Source organism: Chiloscyllium punctatum, chromosome 32, assembly GCF_047496795.1.
Source record: "Chiloscyllium punctatum isolate Juve2018m chromosome 32, sChiPun1.3, whole genome shotgun sequence".
NCBI classification, from domain to species: Eukaryota; Metazoa; Chordata; class Chondrichthyes; order Orectolobiformes; family Hemiscylliidae; genus Chiloscyllium; species Chiloscyllium punctatum.
The window spans coordinates 5,798,852-5,818,360 of NC_092770.1; the positions used below are offsets into that span (position 1 = coordinate 5,798,852).

At 41.1% G+C, this 19,509-nt stretch overlaps 1 protein-coding gene across 4 annotated transcripts in view; it reads right to left on the minus strand.

Moving 5' to 3' along the window:
- Positions 1–8,085: 8,085 nt before the first annotated feature.
- tspan12 (tetraspanin 12) overlaps positions 8,086–19,509 on the minus strand; it is a 49,466-nt gene continuing 38,042 nt past the window's right edge. For all 4 annotated transcript variants that reach the window (XM_072551533.1, XM_072551532.1, XM_072551530.1 and 1 more), the window contains one exon: positions 8,086–9,761. In XM_072551533.1, the coding sequence (XP_072407634.1) occupies positions 9,453–9,761 (309 nt within the window). In that variant the 3' untranslated portion in view covers positions 8,086–9,452. The remainder of the gene's footprint in view (positions 9,762–19,509) is intronic.

Below are 19,509 nucleotides of genomic sequence, written 5' to 3' on the forward strand. Positions count from 1 at the left end.
TTCATCTCAATGGGTAACCAAATGGGGATGCTGGTTTGAAATAATAATCTAAAGTCTCAAGTGGCAGGGTGACAAATACAGCCCACTGTTAGTTAGAGGTGCCTTTGCTCAATTAATATTGACAATATTTTGTTCCGCAAATTGCTAGAGCAATGCCAGATGAAATGAGCTTCACATGGCAAGCAACCATGGATCTTCTTAACTAACCAGGTTGCAACAATGTGATATTAGCACATAAGAACTGAGAATTCAACATCAAACCTGATATAGGAAGAGAAAAAAGAAGGAAGGAACCAAAGATTAGACAGAGAGTAGAAATATTGAAAAGTACCTGCAATATTAAGGAATGAGTCTCCAGACTTATAAGTATTAATTTTCTGTCCCAGAGAGCTAGATTATGAGTAATTAACACTTATCTCGTCACTACATGGGTACTTCAAAATAAACCTTTGAAGAAAAATGTTGACAACATTTTGGATTCTGCATTTAATCACATACCTGTCCTCAGCTGAAGGTGCTGTGATATATGGGCCTAAATAATGCTAAGCACTCTAGCCTCTCCTCCTGTTGACACAGACTAATCAATAGTCTCTAATTATATATTTAGTCCATCTCAAAGATGTTCTTTATCTTGACCCATGCACCATTGAAACTCTTGTTCAGGTCGCCTGAATGCTTAACTTCTCTTATGCTTTCTTTGCTGGTTTACCTGATACTAGCTGAGGTTAGGAATAGGAAAGGTGAGGTCACCCTGTTAGGAGTTTTCGACAGGCCTCCTAATAGTCCTAGAGACGCAGAAGAAAGGATTGCAAGGATGATTCAGGAGAAGAGTGAAAGTAATAGGGTGATTGTTATGGGGGACTTTAACTTTCCTGATATTGACTGTGAAAGCTATACCTCAAGCTCGTTAGATGGGTCGGTGTTTGTCCAATGTGTGCAGGAGGGTTTCCTGACACAATATGTAGACAGGCCAACAAGAGATGAGGCCATACTGGATTTGGTTCTGGGTAACGAACCAGGCCAGGTGTTAGAATTGGAGGTAGGTGAGCACTTTGGGGACAGTGACCACAATTCAGTGACTGTTACTCTAGTGATAGAGAGGGATAAGTGTGCACTGCAGGGCAGGAGTTATAGCTGGGGGCAGGGAAATTATGGTGCGATTAGGCACGACTTTCACATGATGCGTGGCTTGGGAAAGTAGGCTTCAAGGCAAGGGCGCAATTGATATGTGGAGCTTGTTCAAGGAGCAACTATTGAGTGTCCTTGATAGATATGTACCTGTCAGGCAGGGAGGAAAGGGTCGTGTGAGGGAGCCGTGGTTTAATAAGGAATTGGAATCCCTTGTGAAAGGGAAGAGGGCGGCCCATGTAAAGATGAGTCGTGAAGGTTCAGTTGGGGCAATTGAGAGTTATAAGGTAGCCAGGAAGGATCTGAAGAGAGAGCTAAGAGCAGCAAGGAGGGGACATAAAAAGTCCTTAGTTGGTAGGATTAGGGAAAACCCTAAGGCTTTCTATAGGTATGTCAGGAATAAAAGAATGACTAGGGTAGGAATAGGTCCAGTCAAGGATAGTAGTGGGAAGTTGCGTGTGGAGGCTGAAGAGATTGGGGAGACACTGAATGAATACTTTTCGTCAGTATTCACTCAGGAACAGGACATTGTTGCCGATGTGAATACTGAGTCACAATTAATTAGAATGGACGGCTTTGAGGTATGTAGGGAAGAGGTGTTGGAAATTCTGGAAAGGGTGAAAATAGATAAGTCCCCTGGGCCTGATGGCATTTATCCTAGGATTCTCTGGGAAGCAAGGGAGGAGATTGAAGAGCCATTGGCCTTGATTTTTACATCCTCGTTGTCTACAGGAATAGTGCCAGAAGACTGAAGGATAGCAAATGTGGTTCCCTTGTTCAAGAAGGGGAGTAGGGATAACCCGAGTAACTATAGGCCAGTGAGTCTCACTTCTGTTGTGGGCAAAGTCTTAGAGAGAATTGTAAGGGATAGGATTTATGAACATCTGGATAGGAATAATGTGATCAAGGATAGTCAGCATGGTTTTGTGAAGGGCAGGTTGTGGCTCACAAACCTTATTGAATTCTTTAAGAAGGTGACTAAGGAGGTGGACGAGGGTAAAGGGGTAGATGTGGTGTATATGGATTTTAGTAAGGCGTTTGATAAGGTTCCCCATGGTAGGCTACTGCAAAAAATACAGAGATATGGCATGGAGGGTGAGTTGAAGGTTTGGATTAGGAAGAAGACAGAGAGTAGTAGTTGATGATAAAGGTTCATCTTGGAGTGCAGTTACTAGAGGTGTTCCGCAAGGATCTGTTTTGGGACCATTGCTGTTTGTCATTTTTATAAATGACCTGGAGGAGAGGCTAGAAGGTTGGGTGAGCAAGTTTGCGGATGATACAAAAGTCGGTGGAGTTGTTGACAGTGAGGAAGGATGTGTCAGGTTACAGCGGGATATAGATAAGCTGCAGAGCTGGGCAGAAAGGTGGCAAATGGAGTTCAATGTGGGTAAGTGTGAGGTGATTCACTTTGGTATGAGTAACAAAAAGATGGGGTACTGGGCTAATGGTCGGATACTTGGTAGTGTGGATGAGCAGAGGGATCTTGGTGTCCATGTACACAGATCTCTGAAAGTTGCCACCCAGGTAAATAGTGCGGTGAAGAAGGCATATGGCATACTGGCTTTTATTGGTAGAGGAATTGACTTCCGGAGTCCTGAGGTCATGTTGCAGTTGTATAAGACTCTGGTGCGGCCGCATCTGGAGTATTGTGTGCAGTTTTGGTCGCCATACTATAGGAAGGATGTGGAGGCACTGGAACGGGTGCAGAGGTGGTTTACCAGGATGCTGCCTGGTATGGTAGGAAGATCGTATGAGGAAAGGCTGAGGCACTTGGGGCTGTTTTCATTGGAGAAAAGAAGGTTTAGGGGTGACTTGATAGAGGTGTCAGAATCATTGGCGACCTTTAAGCGGCATTTGGATAGGTACATGGATGGGTGCTTAATCTAGGTTAGAAGTTCGGCACAACATCGTGGGCTGAAGGGCCTGTTCTGTGCTGTATTGTTCTATGTTCTATGTTCTATGATGTACAAGGGGTTTAGATAGGGTTGACCATGAGAACCTTTTTCCACGTATGGAGTCAGCTATTATGAGGGGGCATAGCTTTAAATTAAGGGGTGGTAGGTATAGGACAGATGTTAGGGGTAGATTCTTTACTCAGCGAGTCGTGAGTTCATGGAATGCCCTGCCAGTAGCAGTGGTGGACGCTCCCTCTTTATGGGCATTTAAACGGGCATTGGATAGGCATATGGAGGATAGTGGGCTAGTGTAGGTTAGGTGAGCTTGGATCGGCACAACATTGAGGGCCAAAGGGCCTGTACTGCGCTGTATTTTTTCTATGTTTCTATGTTTCTTGCCTATACAAACTCCAAATCATCAAAACACAGTAATCTGTATCTATTTTAAGAAGGTTATTTCAGAGTACAACAAGACCTATATCAAAGGAGCCAATATTTAGATAAATATGAATGCTGTATTTTGGTAAGGCAAATCAGGGCAGGATTTATACAGTCAATGGCAGGGACCTGGGGTGCAGGTTCATAGTTCCTTGAAAGTGGAGTCGCAGGTAGACAGGGTGGTGAAGATGGTACTTGGTACGCTCGCCCTTCCTTGTTCAGTACATTGAGTATAGGAGTTGGAATGTCATGTTGCAGCTGTATAGCACATTGGTTATGGCACTTTTAGACTACTGCATCCAATTCTGGTCTCCCTGCTATAGGAAATCTATTGTTAAACTTGAAAGAGTTCAGAAAAGATTTATAAGGATTAGCGGGTTTGAGCTGTCAGAAAAGGTTGAATATGCTGGGCTTTTTCTCCCCCGGAATGTCAGAGACTGACGGGTGACATTATGGATATTTATAAAATCATGAGGAGCATGGATAGGGTGAATAACCAAGGTTTATTTTTCCCAGGGTAGGGGAGTCCAAAGTACAGGAAATAAGTTTAAGGTGAGAGGGGAAAGATTTTAAAGGGACCTGAAGGACAATCTTTTCACTCAGAGGGTGGTACATGTATGGAACGAATGGCCAGAGGAAGTGGTGGAGGCTGGTACAATCATAACATTTAAAAGGCATCTGGGTGGGTATATGAATAGGAAGGGTTTCGAGGAATATGGGCCAAATACTGGCAAATGGGACTAGATCAGTTTAGGATGTGTATTCAGCATGGACAAGTTGTACACCATGCTGTACAACTCAGACTCTATAATTCTTCAAGGTTGACCCTGTACTGGCCAAATTTCATCGAGTCCTAGCTACTCCATTCAATGGAGTTTAAATTCATAAGCACCATCTTCACATTCATTCATTCCTTATATCTATTTGTACAGAACAATCTTCTGCAGCTATTTATCGAGGATTGTACCTTTTTTGTCCCCTTTTGACTCTTCTTTCCCTGCCTAATTGCTGATACTACCCGAAATACAGATATTTTCTTGATAAAAATCCTGCAATTATTAAAATCCTCCAGATCCTGAAGCAGCCATGTCAAATTGGAACAAGATCTCAACAATATTTAAGTATGGGCTGTCAAGTGACCACACAAATTCCAGGCAATGACCATCTTCAATCAGATGCAGAGGCAATCTAAATTCAACCCCTTGACATTTAATAGTGTTACCATCACCTGAATTGCCCAATCACAACATTCAGGCAGTTACCACAGACCAGAAACCTAACTGCTCTTGCCATATATGCCACTGTATATGTTAAGTTAGCAATACTGCAAAAAGACTATGCAAAGCCCATCCACCTTCTACAAGGTACAAGTCAGGAGTGTGATGGAGTATTCCTCACATGCCTGGGTGAGTGCAGCTCGATCAACATTCAGGAAAGCTTGCTACCTCCCAGGACAAAGCAGCCCACTTGATTGACACCACATCCATAAACATCCATTCCTTCCACCACTGACACTCATTAATAGTAGTGTTCACTATCTACAGGATGCACTGTGGTACTCACCAAAGATTCTTCGATACCACCTTCCAAATCTATGACCAATTCCATTTAGAAGGATAAGGGCAGCAGATACATGGGAACACCAACACCTGTAATCAAAGAATCCTTACGGTGTGGAACCAGGCCCTTCGGCCCAGTAAGTCCACACTGACCCTCTGAAGAGTAACCCACCCAGACTCATTCTCCTACACTATTATCCTATATTTACCCCTGACCAATGCACCTAATCTACCCTGAAAACTATGGGTAATTTAGCATGGCCAATTCACCTAACTTGCACATATTTGGACTGTGGGAGGAAAAGGACGCAGACACAGGGAGAATGTGCAAACTCTACACAGACAGTCGCCCGAGGCTGGAATAGAACTCGGGTCCCTGGTGCTGTGAGGCAGCAGCGCTGACCACTGAGCCACTGTGCCACCCCTTCTAGTTCCCCTTCAAGCAGCTCACCATCCTGACTTAGAAATATATCACCATTCCTTCACTGCTGCTTGGTCAAAATGCTGGTATTCCCTCCCTCAGGGGATGGTGGGTCTACCTACATCACAGGGACTGCAGTGGTTGAAGGTGGCAGCTCACCACCATCTTTTCAATGGAAACTAGGGACTGACAATAAATGCTGGTTAGCCAGTGACACCATATCCCATAAGAGGATAAAAGCAAAATGTTGTGCAGGATGCCATGAGATTTTAAGGAAAAAATCCTGAATCCTTTCAAAATGCTATATTTTTGCTCTATTCCTGGTAACTCTTTGGACGACTGATTCTTAGCCCATCATGTTATGTCTACATTTTTTTGTGTGTGTCATTATTCCCATGCTGTAAGGATAGCCAATGATAAGAGGTTCACAGAGAATATTTCTGCCTTGTCTAATGCAGTTGAAATCTGTCAGCTCAGTTCATATCTTCTGGGAGTTAAACCTCGAGTTACAACTTCATGAAATCAAAATTGGTTTGTTTTCAAAATAGTGTTAGAGTAAAAGTACCTGTCAGTGTTAATTTGTGGACTTTCCTATAACTGTTCTGTCCTTCTCAGCATTTCAGACCATAAGATATAGGAGCAGAAATTAGTCCATTCAGCCTATCGAGTCTGCTCCACCATTCAATCATGGCTGGTAGGCTTTTCAATCCCATTTTCCTGCTTTCTCCCAGTAAACTTTGATCCCCTTGGCCATGAAGAACTTACCTATCACTGTTTTAAGTATACTCTATGATGTGGCCTCCACAACCTACTGTGGGAATGAATTCCACAGAACCACCACACTCTGGCTAAAGAAGTTTCTCCTTCTCTCTGTTCTAAAGGGTCGTCCCTCCATTCTAAAGGGTCGTCCCTTTACTCTAAGACTGTGGCCTTGGGTCCTCATCTCTCCTGCCAATAGAAACATTTTCCCTATGTCCACTCCATCCAGGCTGTTCAGCATTATGAAATTTTCTTCCAATGGCAAATAATTATCTTGTGGCATAATGTGATAGGTGCATGAAAGCTTCATAATGTGACCTGTTAAAATTTAATTGAGTCATACAGCACAGAAACAGAAGCTTCAGTCCAACCTGTCCATGCTGATCATAATCCCAAACTAAACTAGTCCCACTTGCCTGTGTTTTGCCCATATCCACCCAAACATTTATTATTCATTTACTTAACCAAATGAGTTTCAAAACCTTATAACTATACCCACATCCACCACTTCCTCTCAAAGTTCATTCCACACATGAACCACTCTCTGTGAAAAACATTGCCCCCAAGTCTTTTTTTTATTTTTCTCCTCTCAACTTAGAAATAGGTCCCCTAGTCTTGAAATCACCCACCCTAGGGAAAAGACACCTGTTATTCATCTTATCTGTGCCCTTCATTATTTTATAAACCTCTTTAAGGTCATCTCTCAACCTCCTACTCTCCAGTGTCAACCTATCCAACATCTCCTTATAACGAAAACCCACCATTCCCGGCAACATCCTAGTAAATCTTTTCTGAACCCTCTCCAGCTTTATAATATTCTTCCTATAACATAGAGACCAGAACTGGACACAGTTCCCCAGAAAAGGCCTCGCCAACATCCTGTACAACCTCAACATAACATCCCAACTCCTATACTCAAAGGCACTAGCCAAAAGCTATTAAATATTACAATGAGTATACATTTGCTCAGACTGAACTTCAATAATCAGGCTTACAAAGGCAAAATACCCCTTGGGGGATTGTGGCCATAAATCAAGATTCTAGCACTCAATATCTGAGTGCATCATTGTTCCAACAGATTGTAACACACTATGACAATGACAGAACATTTTTGTAAAACTTATTTCAGAAGTGAAAAATCAGTAGATTCAAGACCTTTTGCAGTGTATTATTGAAATATTAAAACATAGAAAATCTGGGAGTAGTGCTGCCTTTTGATGTAATGGTTTGCATTGCTTAAAATACAATTATTGAAACATACAAACACAAATAACAGAGCATAATCACAAATGTGATTTTTGTAATCATATAGTAAATAGCCCTATACACTTCTATCATTTTAAAAACCAAGATGGAGATTTGTGATATGGCATCATAAAAATTTAAAGGGAGTTAATTTCAATGTCTAGTACTGAAAAATGTAATCTCTTGTACAGACCAATGAATGACAAAAAAAGGACATTAATCAATTGCACTAATATCTAACTAACACAGAATGTAAACAAATTTGGATTGGCAGCTTTGATTAATATTTCAGGAAAATCTTCAAAGCACAGTTATCAAGCCTTCCCTGACAAAACTTTTGGTGAACTCAGAATTCCTGGTCTATTACAACAAATTCAGTATTCTACAAACCTGTCAAAAGGCTTGTAAAATTTGGTAGAAGATTTGTAGCTCGGGTGCTCGTTGTTGTGGTTCTGTTCGCCGAGCTGGGAATTTGTCTTGCAAACGTTTCGTCCCCTGTCTAGGTGACATCCTCAGTGCTTGGGAGCCTCCTGTGAAGTGCTTCTGTGCTGTTTCCTCCGGCATTTATAGTGGCCTGTCTCTGCCGCTTCTGGTTGTCAGTTCGAGCTGTCCACTGTAGTGGCCGGTATATTGGGTCCAGGTCGATGTGTTTGTTGATAGAGTCTGTGGATGAGTGCCATGCCTCGAGGAATTCCCTGGCTGTTCTCTGTTTGGCTTGCCCTATAATGGTAGTGTTGTCCCAGTCGAATTCATGTTGCTTGTCGTCTGTGTGTGTGGCTACTAAGGATAGCTGGTCGTGTTGTTTTGTGGCTAGTTGGTGTTCGTGTATACGGATCGTTAACTGTCTTCCTGTTTGTCCGATGTAGTGTTTTCTGCAGTCCTTGCATGGGATTTTGTACACTACATTAGTTTTGCTCATGTTGGGTATCGGGTCCTTTGTTCTGGTGAGTTGTTGTCTGAGAGTGGCTGTTGGTTTGTGTGCTGTTATGAGTCCTAGTGGTCACAGTAGTCTGGCTGTCAGTTCAGAAATGCTCCTGATGTATGGTAGTGTGGCTAGTCCTTTGGGTTGCGGCATGTCCTCGTTCCGTTGTCTCTCCCTTAGGCATCTGTTGATGAAATTGCGAGGGTATCCATTTTTGGCGAATACTTTGTATAGGTGTTCCTCTTCCTCTTCCTCTTTTTGTAGTTCAGAACTAGAGACATGGCACTCATCCACAGACTCTATCAACAAACACATCGACCTGGACCCAATATACCGGCCACTACAGTGGACAGCTCAAACTGACAACCGGAAGCGGCAGAGACAGGCCACTATAAATGCCGGAGGAAACAGCACAGAAGCGCTTCACAGGAGGCTCCCAAGCACTGAGGATGTCACCTAGACAGGGGACGAAACGTTTGCAAGACAAATTCCCAGCTCGGCGAACAGAACCACATCAGGCTTGTAAAATATATTTAATTAATGTACTTTTACATTGATCAGAACATCACTGATAGATGATGTCCGGTACTGCTTCTGCTGTTTTACTCTTTGGTGTTAAAAGTGGGTAGACATCAGTGACTGGAAAGTAATTGATTTTGTCATCCTGGAAAGAAGGTCAGAAGCTAAGATATAAGAAGAGCTTCAATGAATGAATGCTACCCTGATGCACTTTGATCTGCCGGTATAGCATGCAAAACACCATTTTCCACTATATCTCAGTACATGTGACAAAAATGCATCAATCAACTCAATGTCAAGTAAAGATGGTCAAAAGGGAGACGGGCATTCAAGAGAGTACACGTCTTCTGTAGCAGCAATCAAAAAATGCCAAAATCAAAGTAAACCCTTTTTCAGTTACCTTTGCTGAAAAGTTTCTTTCTCAGCCTCTTAAAACATTTGTATGGTCTGATACTGTTGTACAGAATTCAGAAGTCCTTTCAAAATTCTAAAGTGATATCCGTTACAATGGTAATAGACATTTTCATGCCATAATTCCAGCATCCATCTGATTTGCTCAATTCCAGCTACAATTCCTCTATTTCAAAGTGTGTACAAAAGTTGTGAGCTGCGCCTGCCTGTCTCAGCTCATTGCTCTTTGGGACATGCTTCATTAACTCTATTGAATGACAGGCAAAGTGTTGGACACTCAGGTGTTTTGAGCCCATCCTTTGGCCAGTTCTTGGTTCCTTTTTGTCATAGTATAATGCCCAAAGCAATGTAATAGTGAGTATCATGGCCAGTAACTGTGTCACTCCAATGGAAATCCCAAGAAACTTCAACACTTGTAATTGCTTTGTGCCACGCAGGAAGTTGTATATTTTCTGTCCACAGCCCTGTTTCAAGAACAAAAGATGTTACATTAAATAACTCTTTTTTTTAAAAAAAAAGCCCTTCTTTTAAATCTCTTTTCTTCCCCCCGCTGAAATATACTCTGAAGTTCAACTATATGGTCTGCATCAACAAAGTGCAGTAAAATATATGAGTTTGCACTCAGTGGAAACAGGCTCATTTTTTCAATTTACATATTGGTATGCAAGATGCTAATTACTGCTTGTATATATGCTGCACAAAGAACCTGAATTTGCTGGTAAAATAACAGACTAAGACATTGTTGGTGTGTAAATTGTCCAACAATTTATGGCAAGGAAGAGAACGTAATTTGCAAAGCATAACAAGCAATTGGATAAGATGCAACAATCCATAAATTCACCTTGCAAGAGTAGAATCTCACGTGAGCCTCCCACACGTTTCAAGAAATTGCAGCACTTAAATTAAAAATTATATTAAAAATTAAACTCATCACAGAAAGTTAAAGCTGGTACCTAACAGTAATATGACCCTTTCGATGACAAAGTTTTATGTTGCTGAAATACTCCCTACCCACGTAGAAAAAGAAACATTGAGTCTGCGAGTTCTCATTTGTGTAAGTTGTTTTTCAGATTTTTAAAAGATAAAACATACAATTTAATATGTCTCTTACTTTACTTCCTGCATCTATTCTCTCTCTCAACCCAACAATTTATCCCTCTCCTTTCTGTACCCGATTTCAATCTAATTCACACTACTGTTTTCTCTGTTGTTCCTCTGTTTTAAACATGGTATTTTCAGCTTCATATTTTTTCAGTGCAAAAGAAAATGAGCTGAAGGATGGCAGCAGTAGAATATCTGCATTTTATCCCAATCCAGGCACTTAGCTCCTGATGTCATTACAGCCTTGGTCCAAAATTGGACAAAAGACATGAATTCAAGGGGTGAGATGAGAGTTACTGTCCTTGACAAATTGTCATTTGACCAAGTATAGCATAAAGGAACCCCAGTAGTACTGAAATCAATGGAATCGGAGGGAAACCCCTACACTGGTTGGAGTCAGACCAAGCACAAAGGAAGATGGTTGTGGTTGTTCACTGCCGAAATTCCTCAGGGTAATACCCTAGACCAAACCATCTTCAGCTGCGTCATCAAAGGCCTTCCTCCTGCATAATGTCAGATGTTGGGGCATTCACTGACTATACAATGTTCAGCACAATTTGTGACTCCTCATATATTGAAGTCATCCGTGTCCAGATGCAATTACTATGTGGACAACATTCAGGCTTGAGGTGATAAGTGGCAAGTAACATTTGTGCCTTATAAATGCCAGGCAATGATTAGCTCAAACAAGAGAGAATCTTGTTTCCCCCTGACATTGAATGTTATTGCTCCTACTATCAACATCTTGGGAGGGGTTACTAGTAACTGATCCAGAACAGACATTTAAATGTTGTGGTTCTGTTCGCCAAGCTGGGAATTTGTGTTGCAGACGTTTCGTCCCCTGTCCAGGTGACATCCTCAGTGCTTGGGAGCCTCCTGTGAAGCGCTTCTGTGATGTTTCCTCCGGCATTTATAGTGGTTTGTCTCTGCCGCTTCCGGTTGTCAGTTCCAGCTGTCCGCTGCAGTGGCCGGTATATTGGGTCCAGGTCGATGTGATTGTTGAAACATATCAACCTGGACCCAATATACCGGCCACTGCAGCGGACAGCTGGAACTGACAACCGGAAGCGGCAGAGACAAACCACTATAATTGCCGGAGGAAACATCACAGAAGCGCTTCACAGGAGGCTCCCAAGCACTGAGGATGTTACGAAACGTCTGCAACACAAATTCCCAGCTCGGCGAACCGAACCACACCAATGAGCACCCGAGCTACAAATCTTCTCACAAACTTTGAAGACATTTAAATTCATGCATGTTATGGCTTTTGCTGTATTTCCTGCGCACCAGTTGATCTTAAGATCACGTTTTTTGTTGGGCCTCAGCCTTAATTTGTTTAAAGGTCCACTTTTGTTTCATCGCAATTTGGTCATGTTTCCAACACAGGAATACTTTGCACTTGCGACTTTGTAGTTCCCGGATCTCCTGGTCTCTTTCATCAAACCATCCTCTGCAAATTTGGTTGCCCATAGGAATTTATCACCATTCCCTACCTGCTGCATGACATCATACAGCCTTGATCTTCACCAATGGACCCACTACATATCCGATGCATGTCTAAACTGGGGTCAAGCAAGGCTGTTTCAACCTAGCAATGAGAGACTTCAATTTCTTCCCCGCTGCAACACTCCACCCTGTATCTAGAAGCTTCCTGGTGTAGAGCTAATCTACAGGACAAGTGATGGACTGTTCAACCTGTGTCATCTCCAGTCCAAAACCAAGAACACCCCAACCTCTGTCATCAAGTCATAGTACACAGACAACACCTACAAATTCAAACACTCAGAGGCCAAGCTCCAAATTTGTAGCAATGCATTCACTAAGGCAAATAAAATAATGTGTCTAAAGCTACACACATGGAAGGTCCTCTCTATCAGCCTTCTCTGGGCCATATAATGCTATGGAATTCATCAACAGGTGAGGGTTCCATTCAATTCATATTCCTGTGTTATCACTTCCTGAGGTGTGTGCCTATGACCCTGGCAGTTGTTACAACTCATCGATCCTGAAGCAGTCCCATGCGCCTGGTGCAATTGGGGGTTCAGGGCTTTACAATGGTGATATATGGGAAACAAATTGCGATCTTGGCTCATGACACCATTGTGAAATCCCTGACTGAGGCAAAATGCAGATACAATGCTATCCATTCCTCAACAACGGCCATAATGGAATAGAAGATTGCTAGAGATGCATTTGCACTGCTGGGACAGATCTGGAAAGGCCTTCCAATGGTCCAGACACAGTATGCCACATCATACTGGTGTGTTACCTCTGCATAATTGGTGCTGGCAATGAGGTGATGATTTAGAAAACTGCGCCCATTCTCCCAGTTCCTCAGTGTCAGAGGAGGAGGACAAGGACAATGAAGTGGAGGAAGGTGACATTGTCCAAGTCAGAGCTCAATTTATTCATGTACTACAAGCCAACATAACTTCATTCACACCTAATTCCGGTAGAAGACAGCTGGGTGCAGCAGACAATAGCTAACTGTTAGATTTTTTTCATAATTCACCCCCAGTTGGCTTCACTTTTGTTCCCTTTTGTGTTTTATAGTTTAGATTAGATTTGATTCCCTACAGTGTGGAATCAGGCCCTTCGGCCCAACAAGTCCACACCAACCCTCCGAAGAGCAACCCACCCAGACCCATTCCCCTACATTCACCCCTGACTAATGCACCTAACACTACAGGCAATTTAGCATGGCCAATTCACCCAAACTGCACACCTTTGGACTGTGGGAGGAAACCGGAGCACCCAGAGGAAACCCACACAGACACAGGGAGAATGTGCAAACTCCACACAGACAGTTGCCCGAGGCGGGAAATGAACCAGAGTCCCTGGCGCTTTGAGGCAGCAATGCTAACCACTGAGCCACTGTGCCGATGTTCCCTGACTGGACAATGACAAGACATGGACCTACAGCAGTCACTGGGGATAGGGGAGCATTGACTTAGAGGCAGCACAAAATAGCTGCCCGTGGAGTTGGCATAAGGATGGCAGAGAAGGAGCAGCATTAGGGAGCAAGATCATAAGTGAGGACAATGGTAGCTTTGAGCATAAGATAAACCCAACATAACAGACTGAACAAAGAAGCTAACAAATTAAAATATGGAAGATATCTATAACAGGCACTATGATAAGAGATGTTTGAGAATATATGGCCCAAAGTTTGTCGTTTAGCAAGAATTGTAACAAACGTATGATCCCACAATAATGAAACTTCTTTAGATAATTGAGTATTGTAAAATTAAGAACTGTAATCTACACCTAACTTTCAGAGATTTGGTTGAATTTCTTGAAAACAAAGGGCTTTAGAGAGTGGAGTGGCACCCCCATCTCATTGGCAAGGCAGACTGAATGACAAATGGGTAAGCAGAGGATCTCTCAGGGGCACCAGCTTGAAATCGAGAAATGGCAGCTTCCCAACTTTAATAAGTGAATCTAAATAACAAGATAGTTCAAATGAATTCTTATGTCCAAGGATGGAGGGGGATTAGGAGGAGGACAGAGAAATCTTGTAAAACCATAGAAATTCACAGATGATTCTCGAGCTGGGAAAAAGTGATTGAATTTCAGTCGTATTGGTGGGATTTCAATCAATGTTGTCTTAAGTAAAATAGTTGGAGAAGAAATATTTAAAGTAGGGACAATAAATTTCGTCTCATAAGCAATCTTCTGTTTAAAACACACAAACAGAGGGCATTGGAATAAAAGGAGTTAGAATTGCAGCTAAAAGATGGAGGGACAGTGTTTATTTGACATTCCAAGGTCAGGTGACAAAGAAGCCACTCAATTCATTTGCTAAAGAATTCTAATATTACATAACTTTATATATAAACTAACTTTATATTAGAACTGACATGATGAATTTTGTAGGCATTAACATCTTTTTGTTTCTCCTGTAATAACTCCAAGGGTTGGAATTGTGATGCTGCTGCTCCTTTAACAAGATTGTGCTGTCCTTGGCTTTTTTTTCCAGAGACGTCGTAAAACCAGCAAATCCAGAATGTCTGGCTTGGGTGGGTTTTATGGCCAAGTTGATTATAGTTAACAGATACTGCCTCGGGAAATAGGCTTTTAAATTAAAAAAAAAGAAAGGGGAGTGGCCAGTTCTCCCAGCTCAGATTTTCTTGGGTTTGGTTTAAGTTTTAAGCAGTCTGGACATTTACTAAAAGCTCTCAATTCAATTTGAGACTATAATCCAAGAAACAGCTACATGGCGGGTGGTGTTCCATGCTGCCATCTCTCTCTCTCTCTCTCTACTATAAGACCCTGTGTTTGATGTTTCCTTTTGTGCCAAGGAGTGTAGTTGGAACAGCATCGTTAAGTTGGTTTAATCTGTTGGATTTTTGGGTACGTTACATTGTTCGACATTCTGTTCTCTTTTGTTTGTGTTTCATTCAGTAATCTTGAAAAGAAATTCTGTTTTGTTTAAAACTAAGTGGTTTGACCAGAAGCATCTCTCCTGGAATATTCACTGTACACCTGCTCAAAACAACTAGCAAAGTTAGGGTCCGGGCTACTCTCTTGAAGTGTTTTGAGGGGTTTTGGCTGGGTCCATAACAGAATGTAAATTAATGGGATGCATTGTAAGTTCCCAAGGAATAATGATAAAGCAATATGCTAAACACCATGACATCATGGGAGAAACTAGGGTTACTATAAAGGTGTCCATCATTAATCAGGTGCTTACAGAACTGGATATATAGATCAGGGAATGGAACAATGACATCAATGTTGCATGTAATTATTATAACTCGAAGGGTATAAATTGGGAAAAGTAGAGTTTCACTGCCTCGTCCTCTGATCTGAGCCATAATTAAGGCAACAACTGGGCTCCACATGCAAACTAGTTTCGGAGTGGCCTCTGGCCTCTCCATCAAGTGTAGTAAAGGAGCTCCAAACAAAGATCAATCTGTACTACTGAACACAGAACTCAAGATTCCTCTTTGACATCTCTCCCCAGCAGAGAGGATATTTAGAAAGGATGTAGCTAAGTAAACTGTGTGGCCTGGTGGCTAAACAATAACCAATATGAGAGATTGATTTGTATGCGGAGGGAGTATTGGACATGCCTGACCTGCTGTGCTTTTCCAGCATCACAATCTCAACTCTAATCTCCAGCATCTGCAGTCCTTACTTTCACCTATGCTGGCTATATACTACGTACAGCACAGCTTCAAGGCTGCGGATTCTTTATGTTGACAACTGAGGGTCAATGCAGATTGCAAACACTTGTCCTGGTGCACAGTAATGTTTCAAAGATGACATAATTGCAAGGGTTGCTGGTCTGTGGTCAGATCTCTACTGAGTAGCAAGTCATTGTGGAAATGTTGCATGGTAAGACGGGGTAGAAATCAGATATGAAATACGCTACAGCTGCAGGGAAGGCAATTAATGAGGTGAGTTTGGCCAGTTATGGTGAGAAAATTCACTAAGCACCTGCTGCAAAATCCCCCCAAAAAGTTGATTGATCTTGGACTTAACTTCTTCTGGATAAGATTCAGCCCAGAGTATTTAATGACAAAACTTCAAGCTTGACACTAGCTAATGGCTTCCAAACCAGCAATGTTATTAGTCCTTACATATGCATCAAAGACATGGATAACATACAGAAATATGCCTCAAATTCCTTGTGAAGTATCACCAGTGATGATTCTGCAACATTCTACAAATCCAATGGCAGGATTAACACTCTAGTTTCAGTGTCCTCTCTCAGGTCAACATAGTGAATATTGGGGCATTGGTCACAGTTAGCTGCATTGAGGGTTCTCATTGTCTGTTAATTTGACATAAGACTTCTTAAACAAACTTTCCACTCTGGGCTTTGTTCGAGAAAAGTGGGCAGGGAAAATGCTTCACAAACATCCTTAAAACTTCCATGATAAAAATGCAATATCCTCATTGACTCATGGAGTCTCCAGCCCAAGTCCAGAGAGAGAGTCCCCTACGTTCCCATTAGATCAAGTGTCTCGGACAGCCCAGATGGAAGTCAAGGACAAACAGCAAACAGAACTTGCAAAATCCCAAGCACCCTAGGAGCTTCAAAAGCCCCTTTAGCAGTGTGTGCAGATCTAGCACAGGATTATTTAATGACCTCAAGATCTACAACACCCAAGTGGAAGAAAATAATCCTTATTCCCAAGGGACTTCCTATGAAGACGTTTGTCTACTTAACAATAAATTATAATAATGACAGCAACTTAAATGCCAGATGAATATTGCCTTCTTTCCGCCACAGTGTAAATTAAATGCAATGTAGCAGATTACTTTCTGAAATCTGTGCTGCTAAATGAAATGCCAACTTAGATTTCCTGTTAAGTACATTTTATGGAATGCATGTCCACAGATTTGAACACCAAAAAAAAAAGCACTATGGATTTATAAACATCATAAATCTTGCCAAAAGCGCACAGTATCAATGGCATTTTTCTAAATCACCTTATGTTTTTATATTAGTTGATAGCACTCACTTGTAAGTAGATTGAAGGTTAGTTGTCACCTTCAGTACACAATAAATAGAGCAGAGGCATTTCAGAATCACCTCTGATGGCATGATATCGGAGGTTCTAACATGCTTAGCACTTAAACAGCCTTTCAAACACCTGGATCTAATTCCCAAAGGATTGAATTTCATAATATCTTAGATATAATTTTTTGCTTGACAGACTTCAATTGACGTTACCAGGGTTTGAAAAAAAATGTAATATTCTGTAGGACATAAGTCATTACCTCAGAATTATTCACAGTAAATTAACTATTTGAAAGCTACTAACTAAATCATTTTGTCTATTTTGCTGTCAGCAACCTGCCACTATCGCATTATTTAACAAATTCTTGTTATTGAATGTTGGTTCATAAACTAGGTCAAGGTTTGGCAGATTGATTCCATGTCAGTTTTCACCCAGTCAAGGAGCAAATTTTATTTCTCTGCCTTTCAGATAAAACTAGAATGTTAAGATAGTGGAAACACAGAAGGCAAAGGCAAACCAAAAGTTAAAATATAGTGTGCAAAAAAATAATATAAAGAAATATCAAGGCAATATTTTTTCTACTTAATTCACAGATGTGGGCATCTCTAATTGAACATTAGTGAACCAGATTTTTATGCCAATCAACAGTGGTGGCATTTTTCTTTCAATTCAACTTTCAAACCTGCCTTAGTGGTATTTGAATACAGAACAAACATTAAGCTAAGGTTTTGAATTATTTTGAATTACCACTATGCCACTGTGCTTACAAATAGGATTTAAGGGCAAAGATTTCTAGTGCAGTTCTTTCTTCAAATGTTTAAACAACTTAAGTAATATTTTAGTAATCTATAAACAAGTTACGGCTAACACCTAAATAGCCATCAGCAGTATTTACTGCATTATTAAAGGCTTTTCAACAATAGCCTCTGAACAGGATTGTAAATGAATGCCCCAAAGAAAATGGTGCCGGTGCTTTCAACATGGAAGTGATACTGTAAACAGTTATCAAAATATGTATTCTATATTCACATAAAACCTCAAATATTGAAAACAAAATTTGGCATAGAAACAGTTATAATACAAGTTTTAATCCTCTATAAATCTAGAATTTATTCTCAGATTTATCTGTCCATGTCAAGTTATTGCTTTAGAAAACAAATGCTGTAAGAACTGTAAAAATGAACGTGCATTTTAACAAAGTATAAAATAAATCTGTTTACACTACTCCATATAATTAACTGGTACCATTAACAGGTCTTTGAGCTGTTTTTGATTATAATATTGTTGCCTTCAAAAGGCACTTTTTGGAAAAACATATACTTCCATATTTATTTTAAAACGTAACTAGGCAAAAAGACCTCACAAGATGTGAGTACTGTTTTGCCACTGTGTCTTTATGATGCTGCCGTGGGAACTTTCACATGTACAATATGAACACTAACTAAAGCTTGATGTAAACAAAATGAGAGAATGAAAAAGGAAAAGTAAAAGCTTAGTTCATTATTTCCTGGCAGAAATCACTTCGACATAAACTGTGAAATGCCTAAGAGACCTCCTTTGGCAAATAGCATTTATTTGTTGACAAGTTGTGAATGATTTACTTCTTTCCAAGTAACAAAAAGCTTCATTGAAATACATTCCAGTCATGATCATATTACTGTAAATTGAATTAAATGCTATTTGACCTGAGCCAGGGTTTTAGCTCTTCACGCTGCCATCAGTAACACCTGAAAGCCATAATTTTATTGCAAAAGCAAAGATTAGCATCAAGAGAAAGAAAACCAATGGTGAGAGAAACAAATTGGGAAGTAGTGAATAAGTAACATTAGGCTTTGCTTTTGAAAGATCATTGTAAAAGCTCGGAAAGGTTTAAAGCAAAACTAAGAAAATAAGAGCAGAAGAACACAAAAGGATTCAATAGGGAGGGATAATGGAGGGAGGGATAATGGAGGGAGGGAGGGCCCAGAGGCGTAATGTTTGCCTTTACTGCCTGGGTAGTAGTCTAAAAGGAGGGGATCATGCACATATTATGGAATGATACTGGTTTCATTGTTTTTGATCATTCCTGATCATTTTGCACAGTTTCTTTTATCCAACCATATAAACGGAGCTTTCAGAGTTAAAGAAAGTATACTGCGTACTGAAATAAATCAATACTAAGACTTGTACATTTCCAGTCTATTATTGAAGATTTTGTCAGTAGGTCAAGCAGCATACAGAGAGAAAGAGAGAGAGAGAGCGAGAGAGAGAGAACAAGAGAGAGCGAGCAAGTGCTATTTAATGGAGGCAGCAGAGGTTACATCACTAACTGCAGAGATGACAAGAGCCCTGACTTTCCTAGTTTTAGGAAGGCCTCTCATATTAGGTGTCACTCAGGCACCTTACTGAACAGTGGTGAGTCTTCCCCTGGGATCAAAGACCCTGTGCATGGAATCCCACTGTCCAACAGATGCCTGCTGAAATGTACCAGTTCCACTGAGGAGGGATACCATTGGCAGATAATGGTTACTGCCAGTAGAACACCTTCCCCATAATAGCACAAAGGAGATTGTTGGATGGGTTAAATGGGGAGAAGGTGCTAGAAGCAAGGGCAGCAGATTGCTCAGCAGTCCACCCCTTCCTGATGGTGGGTAGAAGC